Source organism: Cheilinus undulatus, linkage group 19 (genome assembly GCF_018320785.1).
Source record: "Cheilinus undulatus linkage group 19, ASM1832078v1, whole genome shotgun sequence".
NCBI classification, from domain to species: domain Eukaryota; kingdom Metazoa; phylum Chordata; class Actinopteri; order Labriformes; family Labridae; genus Cheilinus; species Cheilinus undulatus.
The window spans coordinates 39319512-39343078 of record NC_054883.1 but is presented as its reverse complement, the minus strand read 5'-3'; the positions used below and the strand labels follow the sequence as shown (position 1 = coordinate 39343078).

Genomic DNA, 23567 nt, shown 5'->3' with positions numbered 1-23567 from the left:
GTGGATCAACTTAACTGGCCTGCACAGAGTCCTGACCTCAACCCCACAGAACACCTTTGGGATGAATTAGAGCGGAGACTGAGAGCCAGGCCTTCTGGTCCAACATCAGTGTGTGACCTCATAAATGTGCTTCTGGAAGAATGGTGAAAAATTCCCATAAACACACTCCTAAACCTTGTGGAAAGCCTTTTCCAGAAGATTTGAAGAAGAAGAACAACCAACATAATGCAGCATGAGAAGCAACTCACTCTGGAATATTATTCATGCATTAGAATATGCCTTTTTAGTAGCTATACAAGCTTCAAATTGAAAAGTTGTACTTATGTTACTGAAGAAAAACATACAAAATGATACGTAATGGTTAGAAATTTGAAATGAAACCTAAAATGTATTGATATTTTCACTCCAAATTATGTCTTTTTAAAAACTCGAAAATTGTAAGTTATGATATGTGTCATATCATAAGTTGAGTGAATTGTTACAGTGCTACGAAAGACTTTCAAAATTCAGTCTAAAAGGGCCAACAAGATCTATGTAGTTGCATCACGCCGGCAGCTTCCCAACAAGCCTTTCTGCTCTTCTCTGCCTGGTACACGTTCGCAGTCTTCCAGCCTCTCGAGTCCCAAAGCACAAAGAAAAACCTCTTGAAGCTCTACAACCCTTTTGACTTTACTTGCAGCTTTTGAACTCTCCATTTCAGACTGCGACTTTTCCACATGACCCCAAGCCCCCTTTTTCCCCCCCCCCCCCCCCTTCCCCCTTCTCCTCCAACCCTGAAGGCTTCAGTGGTGTGGAACCTGCAGAGCTCCTTCACACATACCCACACACATACACAAAATGAGAAGTGGCAGTGTTGCTGAGTTAGGTCAGGATGTAATGGGCAGTAATGTTCTGCCCTCGAGGGTCCTATCCACGGCACCATCGCCTGGTTTTTAAGTAACCTTTCCCTTAAAGAGGCACCTTGGTGACTCCCAGGCACCCAGTGGCAGCTAATGAAGGGACTGAATAAATAGAGTTACAGTATAAAGGTTGGGCTCCACTGGACTTTTCATTACTGCCACTGGATTAAAATCCTTCTGTCCCACTCTGTCTGCCCCAATTCAGAGCCAATTTAACCAAACTAAACAAGCTATCACATCAAATCCTTGTCTGCAGGCTAAGTCCTGGCTACAGTGGCCGCTGAATTAACCTCCTAATCAGCCTCTTACTCCCCAATCATCTATCTCCTGTTCTCTCCTTCCACATACACTCACAGCTTCTCTTTCATCTGCCGTCTATCTCACCTTTTCTTTCAAATTATCTTCAGTATCTCGCTCAAGCCACAGCTCTCCCTTCACCTCAATCTCTCAGGCTTCATCTCCATTAGTCTCTCTCTTTCTCTCGCAGTCTTTCTCTCACACACTCTCCGAGTCCCACAGAGAGAGAGAGAGGCAGAGTAACAGAGTAGGGGGTGGTGGGGTTTGACTCGGCACTGCTTCGGGGGCTTTGAAGTGCGTGTTGATGAGAGAAAGCGGAGTGCTGTGTTCAGACAGGCCCCTAATGAGGGAATTAAGAAGCTACGCTGGCCGTTCCCCATACTAACTTCCCAGGCACAAAACAAGACAAGAGTGCGTGCATGTGTTCAACAATGTGTGCTTGTAGAGGAGAGCGAGTAGAAGAGAGAGGCTAATCTGTCAGACTCCATCAAACATCTGACAGTCCCGTCTCTCACCTACAGTAAAGAGACGAACTTGGCCTCAGTGTTTGGGCTGCTACAAACATGTCCTTGAGCTTTAAGCTTTCTTTGTAAGTTTTCCACTTTTAAAGACAAATAAGAACTAGGAATGAGGACGCTTTTTAAAAACATTAAGATTCTTTGACAATCCAGGTCTGATTATTTAAGTCCAGTCAGGAACACTGTCAAACATTTAACCATTTTAATGCAAAATTGATACACAGTTTTACATGGCTGAGAAGACTGCTGAAAAGATCCTCTCTGGGTTAGTCAAACAGCATACTTTAACGTTTCCATGAAGTGCATGGCTAAAAACCTCCATATGCATAGATACATTTATGACAATGTGCACTGTATACTATAAAAGAAGTTTAAACGCAATCAACACTAGAACTGCCATGGGTCAAATTTACCCGAGGCTGTTCTTTAATAGTATCTTACTTGATGTGTATACAGTTTTAAAGACTGTCAGTCTTTGACTTTTCCTAAAAGTTTGTTTTATAGCACCTGGTGTCATAAAAAAATCTTTGCCTAAACCCAAATTTTGTTAATGGGCATTTATATCTAGAACCACCATGCAGGTCAAATATACCCCATAAGAAAGCCTTGATTTTCCCACTGCTTTATTTCTCACTAGCAATAAAAAGATGGCGCAATGGAAATACCTTCTCTCTATTGCAGCAATGTCAAAAGATAATCTCAGTGCTTTTAATTAAGAAGAATCCCAGGATGAGGAAGTTTCAGGATTAGCAATCAGTCCAAAGATGATTTTCTATGTTTTAAAATGTGGACAGATGGATAGCAAACTGTGATAGAACCAGGTTTCAATCGCTATTTTGAGACCGGTGAACTTACGATAGTGTGAGTCCAGGTAGCCGTTGCGGGGGTCCATAGCGAACAGCGTGCCTCGGTACGGCAGGGCATGGTCAGACAGATGAGGAAGCGAACTGTGCAGCTCCTTCTTGAGCAGAGATGGCCGCTCTTCTGTGGAGGTGGACGGCTCCTCGCTTATGGTCCTGTCGCCGGGCGTCGGGGCCTGGGAGCTGATGGCATTGCGTCTCTCACGGTGGTAAGGCGTGCCCGAACTCTCATCCTCTGCAAGAAAAGAGAAAGGAAATATGTTAAGACGTGGGTTTATTATGAGTAGATATAATAATCAAAGTTGGGAGCAGGTGTGGGAATCTCACTCTTCCCTGGTAAGGTTTCATGTTCATACCCATGCTTACTCACAGCTGTTCTGATCAGCCATACAAATGCTTGGGAAGTTATTTCACGTAGAAGGCGTGGGTAAAAAGAGGAGCCGGAGATCAGTTTCTTACACCTGAAACCTAGTGGGCATTATGGGTGTAAATCTGCAGGGTTTGCCTTCCAAAGAGCCAGATGTGGGAGCTCAGAGCTAAATGGTGTTTGAGCAAATGGACACCAAGGATGACATAATCCCACCCTCTTTATTTCACACAGCTGAGGCTGAGTTTTTCAAAAGTCTGTTCTTCATTCATCTATGTCAGTGCTGTTATGAAGTAAGTGATTCCAATGAAGGAGGCACCAACACCACCCTTCATCTTTGCTCCTTTACCCTCCCTCTCTCTATTCTCAAGCTAAACCTCTCAGCAGAATAAGGAGGAGTGGCTGCAGAGAGCTTTGTTGCATGCTGGGTAAAGAGGATAAATGTGGAGTTGAGTTCAAGGGCTGAGCTCCACCAGGAAGACATGACCTTTCTCCCTTGGCCTGACCTCTGAACCGACATATATCAGGGTCAGTCAGGCTTTTGACCTGGTATTAGTCTTTTCTGTAGTATAACCAACACAATATATGAGCTTACATCCAACTTAACCCTAAAAATGACACTAGTCAAACTCAGGAATGCTATTACTGCTGCTCCTTTGCATCCAAAGGAGCCAGTTGAGGTGGTTCAGGCATCTGATCAGGATATGTTAGAGAGAGAAAATTTCAAGATCATTTTAATGATAACAATGCTAATAACAATGTTATTTTATTTCTTTGGAAAATGATACTATTATTGGTTTGCTTCTCGTTTTGAGTCCTTAGCTATGCTACTTTGGTTTGGTGGACAGAAAAAACCACAACACACGTTTATCAAAAGGTGGCAAAAACTGAGTGGAGCTTAAGCTCAGGAGGGTCATGATTTCCTCTGTTAAATCAATTCCATATTCCTGAAAGACAAGTAAACTGTATTTATTCAAGTTTCTCTTGTCTATCAGTTCATGAAGTCAGCTATTTAAAGGAGACATATTATGCAAAAATCACTTTTTCAGGTTTTTTGAACACAAATATGTGCCCCTGGTCTGTCCACAATCCCCTCAAGTACCAGAAAAATCCATTCCCTCTCCTTCTCTTCTCAACCTTTCACAAAATGTTTGCTGAACGAGCCGTTCTCAGATTTTCCCCACATGACGTCATATGTGGAGTTAGCACCACCCCTAGGTTTGGTTGGCCCTCCCCGCTTGGAAGAAAGTTCCGCCCTCCTTTGATAGCTCAATGGGTTACTCTGCTGACTTTGGTCTGGGAGATTGATGGTTCAAATTAGGGCTGGGCAATTAATCGCAAATTAGATTAAATCTGCAATATTCAAATTGCAGACAGTGCAATATTTCTTTAACCTGAAAGTGTCAAAATATCAGTTTGATGCCATCTTTTTTTCTTTTTTTTATGCTTTATACCAGTGTTACTCAACCCTGCTCAACGAAAGAGCCAAACAGTTGAAAAATACCTTTACCAGAGCCACAATCTAAGCAGTGAAAAGTGGCAAAAACAGCTTGAGTAGCAATAACAGTAACTTAAAGGTGGCAAAAATGGTCAAAAAGCAACAAAAAATGGGTGCAAAGGGGTAAAATGGGGAGGAAAGTTGGACAAAGGGTCAGAAAGTAGCAAAATCGGGTAAAAAGTGACAAAAAATAAGTTATTGTTGGCATAAAATGGTACAAAAGTGGCAAAACTGTGGATAAAAATGAGTGCAAATGGACTAAAATGGGCAAAAAGCAGTCAAGATTGGCTAAAGTGGGCAAAAACTAGGAAAAAGTGGTATTTAATGACAATAAGTGACTTAAATGGGTGAAAATGCAGAGAAAAAAGGGTCAAAAGGGGCAAAAATGGGACAAAAGTGGCATAAAAGTGTCGAAATGGGCAAAAAAGTAGGGAAAAAGTGGTATTCAATGGCAAAATGTAGCTTAAATGGATGAAAAGCTCAAAAATGCTTAATGCTTTTCTTGGTCATGCATTTATTTTTCTTCATCAAAATGAGAAGAATATGAGAAATGATCATTCCCTTCAATAAAGCAACTGATATCAAATTTGCTATGTGAGCCAAAATGGCAGGAAGATATTTTTTTTCTAAATTTAGCCCTAGTTTAACTTACCTAATATTGTACTTGTTAAAATATAGAGTGATTTCTTGCTGATGTTTGTTGAACAACAGAAAAAATGAGGAACCTACTGTGAATAATCGCATTTCAAATTGCAATTACAATATTGCAGGTAAAAATTGCAATTAGATTATTTTTGCAAATCGTCCAGCCCTAGTTCAAATCCCAGTCAGGTTCTTAACGTTGCATAAAAGCATCTGTAACATTGTTAAATCAGGAGTGCCACATCCTGAAAGGGGCGTGGTCAGGGAAAGAGCCAGAAGGATCAGCAACATTTAAAGCCACAGACACCATTACAGCATATTCTGAGCAGGGCAGAAACAGAGGGGTTTTTAGACATGCAAAAATCCATTACTGGAGAGTTTTTTTAGCAACAAACTTCACAGGCATGTTTTGGGGACCTCTGAGAACAATCTAAACTTGTCTTAAGAAAATATTATGCAAAAATAACTTTTTCAGGCTTTTCTAAAACAAATATGTGTCCCTGGCCTGTCCACAATCCCCTCAAGTACCATAAAAATCCATCCCCTCTCCCCCTCTCTTTCTCCATCTTTCAGAAAATGTGTGCTGAAACAAGCCATTCTCACTTTTTACATCTAGTGGCCTCACCAGGGGGCCTCAGCCCCCGCCCCCAGGTTTGGTTGGCCCTCTCCCACTTGGAGGAAATTTCCACCCTCCTCTACTGATCCTCTCAGCTACTAGCTGAGATGCTGAATAGCTCAGTGGGTACCCTGCTAACTACAATCTAGGAGATCGATGGTTTGAATCCCAATCTAAACTTTGGAGAAAAAAAAAAGTGTCGGGAATATCAGGAGTGCTGCATCTATTTCCTGAAAGGGGAGTGGTCAGGGGCGGAGTCAGACAGCTTATTACCATTTAAAGCCACAGACAGAAAAAGCTCGTTTTGAGAAAGGCTGGAACAGAGGGGTTTTTAGACATGCAAAAATCCTATGCTGGAGGTTTTTTCCAGGAATAATCTTCACAGGCATGTTTTGGGGACCTCTGAGAACAATATAAACTTGTCTTAAAAGGGGAAAATATGTCCCCTTTAAATTTCATTCTGCTGATTTCAACAGTTGAACAAGTTTCCGTTGTGTGCTAGCCTCAGCCAGGGCTTCCCTTGTCTCCGATTTTGTTTGTGATTTTCGTGGACAGGATCTCTAATCTCTAGGCACAGACAGGGTGAGGCTGGTTTTTGAACAGGATTTACTTGGAAAAATTTTCCTCTTAAAACAGCCCCCCCCCCCCCCCCCCAAAAAAATCCTTTAGATAATCATCAAATCCTTTAGTGAAGCTTTATCATTCCCCCCAAAATTCCATGTTAATTCGTGCCCATTTTCAAGCAAATTCCCCAAATATCAAAGAACATTTACCCTAAAATTTTGTTGCAAATTCTGAAGAAAATTACAAATGCACTATCCAAAATTCCATGAAAGTGATGAAATCACCCAAACGTCGGAATAGATTACCTAAAGTTTCTATGAATATTACCAAAAAGTTCAAAAAACAACCTCCACTTCCAAATTCCTGATTCCCAAAAATTTACGAATGTCCAAATTTCCCATGAAAATGCCTCAAAACAATCAAGCACATTTGCCCAAATTCTTCTGATGAAACTCTTCAAAATTTACAAAAATATCCTTTAAATTTTTGTGAAAATACTTGTTAATTTCCAAGCAAATTCCCCCAAAATCCAAATAGCAATGCATCCCAATATTTCAAGCAAATTACTGACACTAAAATGGATATTTCGGACAAAAATCTAAAAAATTCTAAAAGCAGAAATTATTACTTTATTGGAGGGAAGCCAACATGTAATGTCCTCATATGTGCATGCGGGTCTTAGGAGGTTAAATATGAGAATGACAAAAACCCTTCAATGCAACCATTTTTATCCAATCTGGTTCAAAATCATCAGAATGCAATATTTTTAAAGAACTGTTCGACGCTTGTTTAGGAATGTGTGTATTGTGAGAAGATCCTGCTGTGTGTTTACACACCATGCCTCCCAGATTCTGCATTTCCATAATGCTAAATGAAATCAAGCACTAGGACATCAATATTACTCATTTTTTGGATGCAATTTGTCAGTAAAAAGGGGCAGTTTAATGGGACTGGGCTACGGTGCTGTTGTGGAATTGCAATATGAAAAGGGCTAATGAGAACCTGGCAGAACGGTGCTGTGTTGGCACCAGAGGTTCACTAGAATTAACAGCCTAGTGTGATGCAAGGCTCTCCCACTAAACACTGTAACCCAACTGCATCCAACAGCCAATTAAGCGCCGAGTAGAAGGGCCAGATTAAAGAGCAACACCTTGAGCACTGAAGAGGGCCGCCATAATGCTGTGGCACTTCACAGAAGAAGGGAAGCGATCAGAAAGGGGGAGGTTAAGAGAGAGGAACAGAAAGAGAAAATGAGAATGAGAGAGCTGGGAAACAACCCACGGGTCCTCCTTTTATTCCCCTCACTCTCCCACATCCATTACCAGCGTTCAGGCCAGCCGTGCATTGGCGCAGCACTGGCAGCAAATTCAAGGATTCTTAACGCGGAACTGACAGCCAGAGAGGCAAGCCACTCTCATCCGCAGGAAATGACAGTGTCAGTTATGATATAAGTATTTAATCCTATACTGCACAGCCAGTGATCTTATTAAGGGAATAATGGCACTTATACGGTTAAAGCTGGATTAATAGGTCTGCTCTTGCAAAGCGCAATATTAACATAAAGGGATTTCGGAATTGGGTTCATCGCCTGACATGGATTGAAAGAAGTCGAGACAGTGAACTATGCTGGGAGCCAATACTGGTACGGGTAGAGCATGTAGCCTGGGCTCTCTGTGTACTCCGAGCCGTTCCATATCTGGCATTACATTGAAGAAAGGATACCCGTCTCCATATTTATGGGCTGTTTTCTTACTTTGATACAGATTTTTCTGACATATTATGAATAACTTTATCACCAGGGCCTTAGATATCATCAGAAAGAGGCTATTTGGTGCTGAAGCTGGCCTGAAAGATCCACAGCCAATCAAGAATGAGGTTGATACAGGCATATAACATTCATGTATGTTCCTAGGAAAAGTTGAACAACACTGATACCTGTTTTCATATTGTGGTAACAAGATAAGAAGTCTCAGGAAGCCAAAATAATGGGTAATTTCTTGTTTTTAATCATGAAAAACTGAAGGCAAACCCCTCCACGCTGTCTGTACCGAAAGCTTGTCAATGTTTTTGTGCGATGTAGACCGACAGTGAGGAGTTTCCTGATGGATTCTTTCTTCTCTTTCACATCAGTCTTGCGAAATACAATTATTTTTCTTAAGTTTTGATCATTTGGTTACTTAAAACCAGTGACGCTCAACGCGTAGCTCTTTTATGTCTTAATTTAAATATTATTCTTTTAAACTTTGACCTCAGAAATTTATCATTGGAAGTTACATTAACCAGTTTGTTTCCCACATTTATACAGCTGGTTTTAATGGTCAAACTTAATTGTCAACCTTTATTTTTCCCCCCATTTTTTTGCCACTTTTAATCAATTTATGTTGCTTTTAGCCCATTTTTACCACTTCTTTAAACCACTTTTTTGTCAATTTTTGCCACTTTCATCCCATTTTTGCCCTTTTATCAGTTTCAGCCACTTTAATCCTGCTTCTTTGCATTTTTCTACCAATTTCAGCTGTCTTTTACCACTTTTCTCCCATTTTCCCACCTTTATACATCTTTTTTTGCCACTTTTTGACCACCTGCATCTCAATTTTTGACTTAGCACCTATTTTTGCCACTTTTAACCCAGTTTTCTCCATTGTATGCCTATTTTGCCCAATTTCCCCCCATTTTTTTGCCACTTTTAATCCACTTCTGCTGCTTTTAGCCCATTTTACCACTTCTTTTAGCCACTTTTTCAACCATTTTTGCCACTTTATCCCATTTTTGCCCTTTTCCATCAATTTTAGCCAGTTTTATCCTGCTCCTATGCAATTTTTCACCCATTTCAGCTGCCTTTTGCCATTAAACACCACTTTTCCCCCTTTTTTCCCACCTTTTTTGTCCACTTTAGTCACTTTTCACTCTTTTGTTGCCACCTTTTGACCACCTGCATCTCAATTTTGTGACTTTGCACCTATTTTTTGCCACTTTTCACCTAGTTTTCTCCATTGTATGCCTATTTTGTCCCATTTTTTGACACTTTTAATCCATTTCTGCTGCTTTTGGCCCATTTTCACCACTTCCTTTAGCAACTTTGAACATTTTTGCCACTTTTATCCCATTTTTGCCAATTCCATCACCCTTAGCCAGTTTTATCCTGCTCCTTTGCAATTTTTCACCAATTTCAACTGCCTTTTGCCATTAAATGCCACTTTTACTTTCCCATTTTTCCACCTTTTTACAGCTTTTGTGCCCACTTTAGTCACTTTTCACCATTTGGATTGTGGCTCTTGTGATGGCATTTTTCATCAGTTTGACTCTTTGGTTGAGCAGTTTTGAGTAACACTGCTTTAAACCATTAAAATAATGGAGGTTACTGAGATATCAGCAAACCTGGTAACCATCCTAAAGAGTCTTGGAGGCCTAAAGAAAACACACAATGCATTTTTCCACTATCTTAACTCATCTCCATCACTTTCTTTCCCCATTTTTCCTCTTCTTCTTCCCCTTTAACCTCCTTCCCAGTGATCCTCACTGCTACGTCTCTCTGCTTCAAGGGAGGTCAAGCGACTAATAGTTCAATCACAGCAGTGTCACAGCCCACCCCCCCTCTGGTCACCATGGAAAGCCCACGGGGGGTTCATCATTCTACCATATACCACCTTTAGGGGGTTCATTACTTGAGTTTATAGCACCTTAAATGGTTAAACAAACACCCAGCGGCACAAAGGTCAACTGACTGCTCGAATGGAGGAAGAGAAGAAGAGGTCTGGAGTAAGGCTTCTCTTCTGTGCTGGTGGGTCAAGTCCTGCACCTAAAGCAAAGCCAGCCTGGACTTTGTAAGGGTAGTTTTGTTTTCTGGTTGCAGTGCCAGTACCTGCCCCCCAGTCTGTTTAAAATGTGATAGAGAGTATTGTGCACCTTTGTATATGGCTATCCATACATATGTCTATTATCTATCCAAATCAAAAATGGAGGGGATTTCTTCAACTGAGATAAAATTACAGGGCTTTGAAAAATTCTGTTCTGCTCTAAACCCGGGCTCCAAAACTTTAACTCGGAGCCCCCCTTTCTTGTATTGGCTGTTTATACTGGTCTATAATAGCTGTAAATACCAGCTGTATTTGGAATTAAGTTTTTTGAGTTTTAGCCTGGACCAAAGGACCTAGCTGAAGTCTGTTTCTTTGTGCAACCCCATTCCTGTTGTATGTTAACTATCCCACAAATGTAATAAATTCTTCTCATTTATAATTGCAGTTGTCTACTGCAAACATGACAAAAATCCTTGCAAATGTAATAACTATTACACTTGCTGGGAATTATCACATTTATCAGGAGTTTTTATAGATGTTGATCTTTTTCCTAATTATTTTTATTGTAATATGAACTAGAAAACTAAATGTTTGCAGTCATTGTCTGTATGTTGATGTTTGATGTTCAAGTTAGCTTAAGCTCAAGTTAGATTATAAAAAAGTAGCTTTGGTGATTTTTTGTTTGTCTGAATTTCACTCATAATCATAGGAAAATCTAAACATGTATGACATTACTGAATGTCCACTTAGAGCTTCCATTGATACACTTTTTGTCACATGTTTTTTCCCTTGGCACAAATTCGCGACCCACTAGAAAGAGCTTCACGGCCAACTTTTTGGTCCTGACCCACTAGTTGAGAGCCACTGGGCTACACCATTCATACAGTACTATTTTAACACAGGGGCAGAATTCTCTACTATAAAATTCAAATATCAAAATTTAGTTGGTGAATAAATGCTGTCCTGATACCATGTATGTTTCAAAGAAATATCTTTAAAAAAGAGCAATACTTTCTTAAAGTTGAGGCCCAGCTAAGATTTATATCCTGGACGTGCTGTGCCAGAGACAAACCATGAAGGATAAGCATCAGTATACTGGTGTCTGATAAAACAGCAGGTAGGAACATGAAAGTGCAGTCGATACTATTGTTCCAGACAGCTTAACACAGTGTTACTCAACCCTGCTCATCCAGAGAGCCAAGTTGTTGAAAAATATCTTGGCAAGAGCCACAGTCTAAGTGGTAAATAGTGGCAAAACAGCTTGAAGAAGTGATGAAAATAAGTGAAAGTTGGAAAAAATGGTCAAAAAGCAGCAAAAATAAGTGAAAAGGCGGGAAAATGGAAAGAAATAGTGGAAAAATAGTCCAAGAGTAGCAAAAATGGGTGAGAAGTGACAAAAAATGGTCCAAAAGCGGAAAAACTTGGCAAAAAAATGAGTGAAAACTGACTAAAATTGGCAAAAAGCAGTCAAAAGTGGCAAAAATGGCCAAAAAATAGGAAACAAGTGGTATGTAATGGCAAAAGGTAGCTTAAATGAGTAAAAAAAAAAAGGTGAAAAAAGGCAAAAATGGGAAAAAAAATGAAGCTCATTTGGACGAGAAGTGGTAAAAATGTGTTGGGGGGGTAAATGGGATGAAAGTGGAAAAAATGGGAAAAAGTGGCAAAAAAAGTTGCAAAATGGCAAAAAATAGTTACAAAAAAAAGGGGGGGGGGGGGGTGTTATTGGCAAAAGGTAGCTTTAATCGGTGAAAAGTGGCAAAAATGGTTGAAATGGCCAAAAAAAAGGTTCCCTTTTTAAGGTTTTCTGGGTGAATAAAATTAAAAATTAAGACATAAAAGAGCCTCAAATTATCACAAATGAGCCACATGTTAAGTATCACTGGTTTAAAGAATGGCAAAAAGTGGCAAAAACAGCTTGAAGTCACAATAAAAATACGCTACAGGTGGCAAAAAAGGTCATAAAGCAGCATAAATGGGTGAAAAGGGGCAAAAATGGGGAAAAAGTGGCAAAAATAAGTTGAAAAATGGCAAAAAATTGGGAAAAAGTGGTATTTAATAGCAAAAGGTAGCTTAAATGGGTGAAAAGTGGTAAAAATGGTGAAAATGGCAAAAAAGTTTCCCCTTTTAAGGTTTTCTGGGGGAATAATATTTAAAATTAAGACATAAAAGAGCCACAAATGAGCCACATGTGGCTCCAGAGCCACACGTTGAATATCACTGGCTTAACACAATAAAGATGCTCACCCTCTGTTTTGTTTTTTTTTTGTTTTTTTAAGTCTAAATGACATTAAAGTAAGAAGGCCCATTTTGTGCCTTAAATTTGAAGTGAAGTCGGGTCTTTAGGTTCTGGGCTGGATCAGACCGACATACAGCTGGTTTCAGGTGAGTTCTGTGACAATAAAAGACTGAAAAGTTTGGGTTTATTAGAACTTTACTTTTTATCGGAACATGTCCACTTATATACACTAACAAACCAGAGCAGACATCTGTGAAAACATCCAACTTTGAAAAGTTCAACCCTGCAACACTTCTCCAAGTCTGACCATCCGCCCAACAGACCCTTTCCCTTTTCCCTCCCTTATTTTTCATTCCTCTTTTATTTCCCTCTCTTTTCCCATGGTTGCCACATCCAGTCCTCCACCAGTTTGCAGGTCTATTCAGCCCAATACAAAAGCAGCAGGCCCGTCCTCTGTGGACCAGAGGAAAGCATGCCTCTCAAAAAAACAGAAAAAAGAACTATCCCGCTCTCTCTCTGTGGTGATTGAATTTCTTAACATCTTTTCAAAAAGCGCTTAAATGCCTGGAGGCGAGAGGAAGAAACAAGCTAATGGTGGATGGGGAGCACTGAACAAATTTCAGAGCCCTTTCCTGCTTGCGTTTGAGGTTGAAAGCGAGCTCCTGCCTTTCAAGTTTCAAAGTCCTCCTTCCTCCCGCAGTGTCACTGAAGGATTTGAAAAGAAGGTAATTGTGCTCACTGCCGTCCTGATCAGAGCACACGCCCCAGCTCTAGTATTTCAGGAGCTTTTTCTGCCACTATTATGGTACCTGGTGCTCCATTCCTGCATTCTTCCTCCCTTATGACTCTTTCTCCTCTCCTCTACAAATGCACCCTCTCTTACTCTCCCCACTTGCTTTATATCATTCTTTAACCTCCAGCAAGCCTCTCATTAAATCCTAAAGCCCAGGTTTCTCCTTTTTTCCCTCTTGTCTGGGGTCTCTATTGTGAAATCAGTTCGAATACCTTCAGAGAAAACCCTATGCATGGCCTTTAATATAGCAGCATAAAAGAGACAGAGGATGCAATGACAAAATGAAATCTTAAAGCGATAATGAGACATGGAGTGGGGCCAATTCCTCAGAGAGATCGGTGCTGGGACAAGGGGGCTTAAGTTAAGGGTGCCCAGCCAATTCAAAGTGAAACAAAACCCTTGGTTTGTTGTTTTTGAGGTTATTTTCTAGAGGCAGAGGTTAAGAACAAGGATTGCCATCCCTCCACATGCCAATCTGTCCTTGACTCTCAAGAATCCGATGCTTGTTTCAGGGGGTAGACAAAGGGCCGGTACACGCTGCAACTCTTCCCCCCGTTTCCTAAAAGCTTAAACATCAGAGGAGGTGTTGTTGTACCTCGGAGCCAAAGCCGAACATATGCTGCGTTCCACCTTCGAACTTCTCTAAGCACCGTTGTCCATGGCACAAACAGGTTTTGGCTGGAGAGCAAGAGGAAGAGGAGTGAAGGATCTGCAGCGAAACCACAAAACACTTCTTCAAAGCGCCTCTCCTCCTGTGCAATAATCTCTTGCTCCTTTTTTTCTTTCTCTTGCAAATCAACTCCCGGGAACGACTCAAGACTCCCCAATTAACAATGAGAGGGGGGAAGAAAAATTCCAGCAGCTGGCTAGGGTTTAATAAGAGCACCTCTCCAAGCGGCTTAGGCTTATGTACCTGATTCACCGGCCCTGGCATTGGCGCTATAGACCCGGGGAATCATTCACGATTAGCGCAGGGCTAAAAGATGAGGGAGAGACACCGCTCAAACTCGAACGAACCCATCACAACAAGGATTACCCGCAATTGTGTGGGGTATTTTTCTGATCAACTTCCTGGTTGTTGGGCTCGATGCCACAAGGAGTGGAGTGCCTTCCCTAACACAAGTCGGCGTAATGTGAAGGTTAAGAAGTCCTTAAGGAGCTCCCTGTCTAAAAGGGTGAAATCGGACAAACAAATATTGTAAATGTCAGAAAGCAGGGTAAGGTCATGCTCTTATTTCTATTGGTGTAATAGTTTGTAATCCTCAGTTAAAGTCTGGATGCAAACAAAGTTTGATCTCTTTTACTTTCTGCTCATGTCTGATTCCGTCTCTACAGAGTGAATCCGTAGTGGTACATTATTTAACCATCAGCATGTGACTGATGTTTGGATGAATTGAAGAGAGAGGCACGGGCAGGTCAGGATGTTCCCTCTTCTGGTTAGCAGTCTATTGTCAGCCGCTGATTTCCCACATAGCATCCGCAAATGCCCTCTTCAATATTCATCTAGGCAAATTCAACGACTCCCACATCTCAATTTGGCTCCTGGCAGCCCACGCCCTTACCCCCTTCCTTTCCCCCAGCCTGTTCTCTCTGCCGCCAGGGGTCTGCTGGGACTCACCCAGAGCTCAGCATCTAGCAGTCCCAGCCTCCAGGCCCCGGGGCTGGGGAGGGGCAAATCAAAGCCTGCTTGGCGCCTTCCCTCTTCTCTGCGCTCACCTCAAATCAGCCTCACAGCAGGGTAGTGTCGTGCCAAGCCTCCGCCTGCCCCTAGGTAACCCTTATTCACCCATTAGGGGCACAGGCCAACCATAGAGCGGCCTGAAACCCCACTACCATTTCATCAGGGCCACATTGTGAGGGAGCAATGAGCATTGCAGCGAGAGAGCTGAAAGCCCTGACTCTAAAATGCACATTGATGCGTTTTTGACCACGGATAGTTACGGCTTTTAAGGTTTTTCACTCAAAGGGCACCTTGGCCTGCATTCTTTGAGGAATCAAACACCAAGAGATGCATTTGATCAAGGCTTCAAAGCAAAAAAATGTGCTCTGATTGGCTTATAGACTGTATTAGGATTGCTTCAAATAGTCACAAGCCAGCTATGATGAGCCATAACCTGTTAGTTACTGACACTGTCCTCTGTAACAATGTAAAATGATTGTGTGCAAGGGTAGACCAGAGCAGAATATGGCCATTTGGGATCTTTTTTGGGTGAATCTGGGCACGTTGCCTACCAGACCAGAGCGGGCCAGCTTTCCACTGGGCCTCAGCATTGGAATCCCACTTCTGACACTGGAGTGATGCGGACCAAGTCTGTGGCACTCAGATTAGGAACAGCTCGCCAAGAGAAACAGATATCCAGCCAAAGCAAAGAAACACAGAGCCAACAGTTAAGTAGAAAAAATAATACAGTAATTTCAAGCACATCAAATATGGACCAAAATGCCAATGTGGATGTTTCCACCTTACAGTATGGAATGATTTCATAAAGTCCTCTCACATAAGTTTGAATGATTTAAACTTTGCGCCCATGTTGCTTCTGCCTCCTGAATATGCACAGTCTGGTGCATGTGATTAAGTGCATAAGCATTGAGGCATGGAGGCCCCCATTAAGATAGTTAGCCGGCACTTACTAGGAGCTGGATAATTAGACACTTCAAAGGCACCTGCCCGCCATCCCACAGGGGGCAGGAATCGCTGTGCCCCGCCCCATTTAAAAGCATGTTAACTCCTATCTGAGGCTAGCAGGCTAATTTAACTCTTGACATTTGATATCTAAGGAATGAGAGGGATCAGCCATTTAGCTGGAACAGGATTACCCCCTTCCACAGCCCTCCTCCTCCTCTTCCTCTCCCTCCCCTTCAGCCCCCAAAACCCCCTCTCCCAGTCAGGCCGGATTCATTAATTTTCCTGCTGCTAAGCACTTTATCAATGACTGGTGAACGTCTAAGTCCAGAGTGGACTCTCTCTCACTCTCACTCTCTTCGGTGGTGATTAGGCTGGTGGATGTGCAGATCTGTCCGTCTAATTTACTGCCTCTTTTGTTGCTGATGATCTTTTCTCACACCTGCTATGTGGCTCAGTAAACAGAGGTCAAGAGCAAAATTTGAACACTTTGCATACATCCACACCGAACAGGAAATAAAATCAGAAAATGCCTTTAAATGGTGACACAATGTGCAAGTTCCAAGTAAAGGTTTTATAAGAGTATCAGGCAATACTAAAGGGCCTGTTTTAAATCAAAAAGGATTTAACAGCACCATTAGGAATGGCACAATAGCCTAAACTAACATTGTGATACAATAAGATACAGTACAATACAATAAGATAATGATACGGTACAGTATGGTACAGTAAGATATAATACGATACCCTACGCTACATACGACACAATACGATACAATTTGATATGATACAATACCCTACGATACAGTGCAAGACGATATGATACAGAAACATACAATATGATATGTTTCCATACATAAGATAATAATACGGTACAGTAAGATGCAAAACAATATGATACAGAAAAATACAATGCAGTATGTTACGATACAATAAAATAACTAGAAAAGCACTCAGAGAGCACAGACCTCCGCCATCAGCCCTATCTCCCAAAAGTGAAGAATCTTTTAAAAACATTCCTGGATCCAGACAGTGATCCGGATCACTCTCAAAATCTAATTCGCCGATTTCTCCCTCCATGGTAGGGTGGAGACATGGTGAGGCAAAGCATTGGCTTCGCTATGTGTGGACCTGTCATGGTGGAAGCACCCATAGTCTTACTGGATGACTGAAAGTCATGGCAGAGGGTGAATATTCCTCTATTCCTCCCAGCATTGTAAGTATTATCGCTACAATTCGCTGTCTTTCTCTCTGTTACGCTCCGACTCGTCTCTTCGACCGGGCATGCGTCTTTCAAACTCTATAAACTCCAAAACCTTGAATAGAAAGACATCTCCTGGTGTAAAGTGGTAACAGTGCAGACCTCCACCATTAGCCCTATCTCCCAATAGTACAGAATCCTTTAAAAAAAATTCCTGGATCCAGACGGTGATCCAGACCAGTCCCAAAATCTAATCAGTTTTTCCTTATGCCATTTCTGTCATTTCCTAAAAATTTCATGAAAATCCGTCCATGACTTTTTGAGTTATGTTGCTAACAAACAAACAAACAAACAAACCAACAAACTTAGCTCTTGGTTAGCTAAAAGTTAAGAGAATATGTTCTATTTTATACAGTCCATGGTTAAGACCATCTTCATCATCAATAGTATACAGTATGTCCCGAAACAAATACGGTCAGTAATCTGATATATTCCAAGTTTAAAGGTGCTAGAAGATAATTCACATCCATAATTTTACATTAGTCTCAGTCTAATACCTTCTGCTGGACGTCTACATCACAGGTTGAATCAGGGGCTACATGTGAGTATGACGGATTCGGGTTAAATGAACAGCATGCCTCGCTCTTTCATGCTGCAGCTGGTAATGCTTACCGTTTCTGATCCGTCACTTTTGGACATTAGGTCTTTTTAACGGAGAGCCTGACAATCAGAATTCCAAACTACAAGCCTAACGTCATAAAAAATAACACACCTCAACTGACTCCATACTGCGACCACAACCAGGGGATATTCTTCAGGTGCATTCAGTCACAACTTTCTGCTTTAGCAGTTTGACACAGAAATTATCTAAAACAACATTAGCTCATGTTCCTTTTTTTTCAGATGGAGTCCTAAAAGGTGCCAAATTATCTAACAAAGAAGCCTTATAAACCTATCAATCGTCATTTGCCTTCCAAAACCCTATCATCATTAAAACTGACTAGCTTAATATATAAGGTGTCATTCGCCCCTCTCCCCCTTAAAATACAGGTGAGACCTGGACCCCTTCATTACGGTGTCTGCAGCCAGCAGGGAAAGCTCTGCAGATTAGAGGATCTGCTATGTTGGCCAAACAGACTTAACCACAGTCTGCTGGAAGGGGGGCTGGAGGTTGAAGGTGAGCAGGGGAAGGAAAAGGCATCACACTTTCTATATGATTACATAAGTGGCACTATAGAGCAATGAAAAGCAGGAGACAGGGTGAAAATTGCAGGTTTGGTTGACTTCATGGACTAGTGGAAAGAGCAGTTGTAGCGTTTGGTGAGATCAGTCAGTATATGCAAAAACTTTACATTACATTACGTTACAAAACAAACAATACAAAACAATAAAATACTGCAGGAGATGGCATGATAGAATGCAGCACATATAATATGAAAGGTTAAGATATAATGCTGTGGGATAAAATACATTGCAGTGGGATTCAATACAATAACAATACAATACGCTAAGATATGCTACGCTACTAAACGATATGATACAGTAGGATACAAATCAACAAAAGATGAAACTATATTAAACAATACCATATGCCAGGGGATTTCAAAGTGTGGGAGAGTGAGCCTCCACTAAGAAGAAATTATTCATTCGGTGGACCCCCCACCCACAAAAAGGATTGAAATAAAAAAAAAAAAAAGGGAAAAAAAAAAAAAACATTTCAAACATTTATGTCTAATCTCTAAACATTTCCAACACTAATATATTTTGGATATTTTGCTTTGCAAATGTCCTAAACATCTGCCTTTCCCTCTTATTCGGTTATAATGCCATTAAATACCACTTTTTTTATATTTTTTGGGCCATTTTACAACCTCTTTTCGCTCCTTTTCCCCATTTTTCCATTTTTATCCCGTTTTTGCCCTTTTTCACCTTTTTGCCCATTTAAGCTACCTTTCATCATTAAATATCCCTTTTTTTTGTTCCAGTTTTTTCGCTCTTTTATGTGATGTCTTTTTGCCACTATTCCCCAATTTTTGCCACTTTTATGCAATCTTTTGCCCCATTTTTTTTTTACAACTTTTTGTCCATTTAAACCACCTTTTGCCATTAAATACAACTTTTTTCACTTTTTTCCCACTTTTTGCCTCTTCTTTTGCCATTTTTTCCCCCATTTTGCCCTTTTTCACTTTTTTTTGCCACTTTTTGCCCATTTAAACTACCTTTTGCCATTACATACCACTTGTTTCCTGTTTTTTTTTTTGCCCATTTTTGCCACTATTGACTGCTTTATGCCCATTTAAGTCACTTTCCACTCATTTTTGCTCACTTATCACCCATTTCTGCTACTTTCTGACCATTTTCCCACTTTTTCTCCCCATTTTTGCCCATTTTTTGCTGCTTTTTGACCATTTTGCCACCTTTAATCCTTTCTTTATTGCTACTTCAAGCTGTTTTTGCCATTTTTCACCGCTTAGATTGTGGCTTTTGCAAAGGTATTTTTCAACAATTTTGCTCTCTTGTTGAGGGTTGATAAACACTGCTCTAAATCATAGTCCCTATAGTCACTATTAGTCTATCCATTTTGCTCAATGCACAGCAGAGGTTCGCAAAGCAAATCACCTTTTTTCAGGTTTATGGTTCCACGCCTCCCCTGAAGCTCTGTGGCACCCTCAGGAGAGGCCCACCTCACACTTTGTAAACCACTGCCTATGCTACAATATGCTGCAATGCAAAACAATACAATGCATGAGATGCAATGAGATACAATTCAATACAATAGGATACTTTAAGACACGACAAGATATCATATAACACTGTGGGATACAATTCAATACAATACGGCAATACTTTGTCCTGCTGTAGTGTAAAAAACAGGATTATCTGAGGTGTAAAATATGCTAAACATATTAAACAAACCAAGTTTTCTCCTTCTATATTTTGACTACTGAAAACCTAGTAGTGTATAAATTATTTTAGTTGAATCCTTTGTGTAAAAGAACTACAGAGCTACTAAAAGAATCAGGTTATTTTGATTAAAAAGCCAACAGTACAAGATTAAGTACGACTTTGAATGACCACTGGGTTGTTAAACTTCCAACCCCTAAGCTTCAAATCCTGTTTTCTGAACCTCAAACTGAGAAAACAAGGTGGAAGTTTCACTTCTTAAGATGTGAGTCCAAATATGCTAACCTTCAAAGGCACCCTCGGAGCTACTTTTTATACCCAGCTGACGGTAAAAACATGACTACATAGAAACTAAAATTGTAAAATACATAATGGATCAATCAAACATTTACCAGAGAGAATCTACCAGTCCCATGCTGAGATACTTTGAAGCTTTTATTGAAAATTCATAAATCTGTTAAAAAGGGGAAATATTTCTGGAGCGGATTAAATTGAAGGGTTTTCAAACACAGATACCAGCACTACTATAATGGTATAATGGTGCCTAAATGCACTGGTGTTACCCTGAAAAAGATCAACTCTTTGTATAACTGACCAGTTAATCTGTGCCAACTCACACGGCAGATGACCACGAACCATTAAGCAGATTAAAACTCAGATAGGAGTGACAATATATCAACAATACGTTTACATTAACCCTAACATTATTTCAGCAAATATTTCAAGGATAAATAAAAATGCTGATATATAAATGATAGGGCAATAATAGCCTGACTGTTTTATCTTGCTGATAAATCAATCAGGTTCTGGAGTGGAAACTGTTTGTTTGACTTTACAGCTGCAGACTTTATACATGAAAACAAGGAGAGGTCAAACAAGTGAGGGTTATAAGCATTGAACACAGTGCCTATAAAAGTATTCATCTAATTGGATGTTTTACCCTTTTATTAGTTTTATCAGACAAATAGAAGGAATATGGCACATGTGTAAATCTGCCTAATCAGGCCGCCCTCACAAACTGAGTGAGCGTGCTAGAAGGAGACTAGTGAGAGAGTCCACCAAGGCACCTATGACTACTCTGAAGGCGTTACAAGCTTCTGATGATTGGAGAGACTCTGCATACAACAACTTCGCCCAGGTTAGTTCACCAAAGCTTAATGGGAGAGTGGCATGCCAACAAAAACTCATTAACTTTGTGAAAGGCATGTGGGAGACCCCAATGTTCAAGTAAGGAAGTTCTTTGGTCTAACTAGACAAAAATGGCGCTTTTTGGTCATCAGACAAGACGCCAAACATTGACACCACCATCCCCACTGTGAGGCACGGTGGTGGCAGCATCATGCTGAGGGGATGCTTCTCACCAGCCACCCCTAGAGGGCTTGTAAAAAGGTAGAAGGTAAAATGATGGCAGCAAAATATAGAAAAATCCTGGAGGACAATCTTTTTTTCAGTCTGGGAAAGAACTCTGGCATGGGAGAAGGTTTATTTTCCAGCAGGACAATGACCCGAAGCATACAGAGAAAGCTGTACAGAAATGGTTTAAAGACAATAAGGTGAATGTTTTGGAATGGCCGAGATAAAGCTCAGACCTCAATGGAGAATTTGTGGCTGGACTTGAAAAGGGCTGCTCATGCCCTATCCACATGCAACCTGACAGAGCTTGAGGAGCTTTGAAAAGAAGAATGGAGTAAAATTGCAGCGTCCAGATGTGCAATCCTGATTGAGAGCTGTCCACACAGACTCAGAGCTGTGATTGCAGCCTGAGGTGACTCAACTAAATACTGACTTAAGGGGTGAATATTCATGCAGTCACTTATTTTACAGAACATAGTTTTATTTAAGTGGCATGACTTTGTAGAAATCTGTTTTCACTTTGACATTTAAGAGTTTTTCTTTGTTTTTTTTTGTCAAAAAAAGCCAAATTATAGTGACCATGACAGATTTATAAACTCAGTAAAATTTAAAATATCCAAGACTTAGAAGTTAGGTTGGCGGCAGACCCACGCCTAAGCAGCGCCACCGAGGAACTGACGCTCCCATTGATTACTATGGTGTTCAAAATTTTGAAGTCTGAGAAAAATCATACGGGTGCGCAGATCGCCAAAATCTAATCGATTCTTCCCTGTCACTATCCCAATATTCCCTGAAAGTTTGGTGAAGATCCGACTTTCCGTTCTCAAGTTATCTTGTACATATACAAACAAACAAACAAAGAAACGAACAAAGATACGGAACCCTTTACATAACCCCCTGCCGATTTCATCGACGTGAGTAAATATGAAATAATTAGTTAAAAAGGTCAAAATATGACTTAAAATTTGAAACTGTGAATCTAAAGGTCAACATGTGATATAAAAAGTAAAAAATATGAATTGAGAAGGTCAAAGTATGTAATAAAAAGTCAACATCATAAATCTGAGTCATAATTTTGAGATGCAAAATTGAAAATATGAAATGAAAACATAAATCTCTTGATCTTCAGTCTTCACTTTTTCAGATTTTGATGACTTTAACAGGCTTATCTTAAATCGTCAAGGTTGTTTACATTTTTATACTTCAGAAAATCTGCAGACCTCATACTGGTGGGCCACTTATAATGGAAACATGCTATGATCTGGGATACTGGGATATGATCAGCTGGAATACTGTACAGCACACACTAAAACTAAGTTCAGTTATTAACATAGGACAGTTTCAAAACATGATAAGGAACTACTATGTACATGTTTGTAACTGTTTTTAAACTGTACTCCACTTATTCTCAAGCATGGATGTCTGTGCTTCTTTCTCCTTGCTTATTTATTGTCTTGCATATATTGTTTTAATGTACTCTTGACGTCATTGTAAATGAGAGCATGCTCTCAATGGCATCTCGAGATTAAATAAAGGTTGAATGAATGAATGAATGAATCTTGCGGGCCGGATATTACGGTACCATGGGCCAGATTTGGCCCCCGGGCCTTGAGTTTGACATCCCTGGCATATGCATTTCCATTAGGAAGCTTTATAGTTGGACAGGAGGGGTCTCAGGAGGTAAGACATGATGTAAAAAGCTGGATGAAGATACAGCACCAATGCTTTCAGGACAGTTGGTGCCTTTGCTGTCCTGTATTGGAAATATTCACAGAATGAGCGGGAAGGACCGCACTTTTAAGCAGAAGAAAAGGAAGCCCAATGATTGCATCAGCTGCTCACTGATCGTGTGATGTAAATGTCATCACCCTTGCCCACTCACATGCATATGGCTAACCTTGATTTGGTGGAAATTTTACAATGGGCCTGGGAGGAAAGAGTACAGATAAAGTGAGTAGTGAATTGTTTTTTCAGTTTGTGTTCAGAGATGCATCTCCCACTGAAAATTTGGGGAAACTTTCAGGAGTTTTGTGCATGTACAAAAACACCACAATCCATTTTCCCTCATTTTTACTTCTTCCCTACTCTCTCCCCGTCTCTGCCCCCTGTTGTAGTCCCCTCTCGGGTAATGAGCTCCGCTCATGTATGACCTCTCTTGTCACTCCCTCCGGTGGAATCCTCCTCTCCTGCTTCACTCTCGCCTCCTTCTCTAATCTCTGCATTACTTTAGCATTAATCCCACATTCCTCACCAGGATGGCCGGTGCAGCTCAGATGACATGCTGTCCTCATAATCTGCTGTTCATTTTGAAATGAAGCAGTGGGATGGAAGGTGTTTAAATGATCCTAGTAGAAGACGTAGGATTCACCTGTAGGATTTCCAGCCTTTTTTAACCCCTC

General features: G+C 40.7%; 1 protein-coding gene across 2 annotated transcripts in view; it reads right to left on the bottom strand.

Moving 5' to 3' along the window:
* Positions 1-23567, bottom strand: part of gli3 (GLI family zinc finger 3) — a 193300-nt gene that overhangs the window by 117566 nt on the left and 52167 nt on the right. Inside the window, exons 1-2 of one of the 2 annotated variants that reach the window (XM_041814402.1) lie at positions 15320-15417; positions 2570-2809 (exon numbers count right to left, since the gene is read on the bottom strand). In XM_041814402.1, coding sequence (XP_041670336.1) covers positions 2570-2606 — 37 coding nt within the window. In that variant the 5' untranslated portion in view covers positions 2607-2809; positions 15320-15417. Of the gene's footprint in view, positions 1-2569; positions 2810-15319; positions 15418-23567 lie in introns of those variants that run through there. The other variant, XM_041814401.1, reaches the window with a different exon arrangement.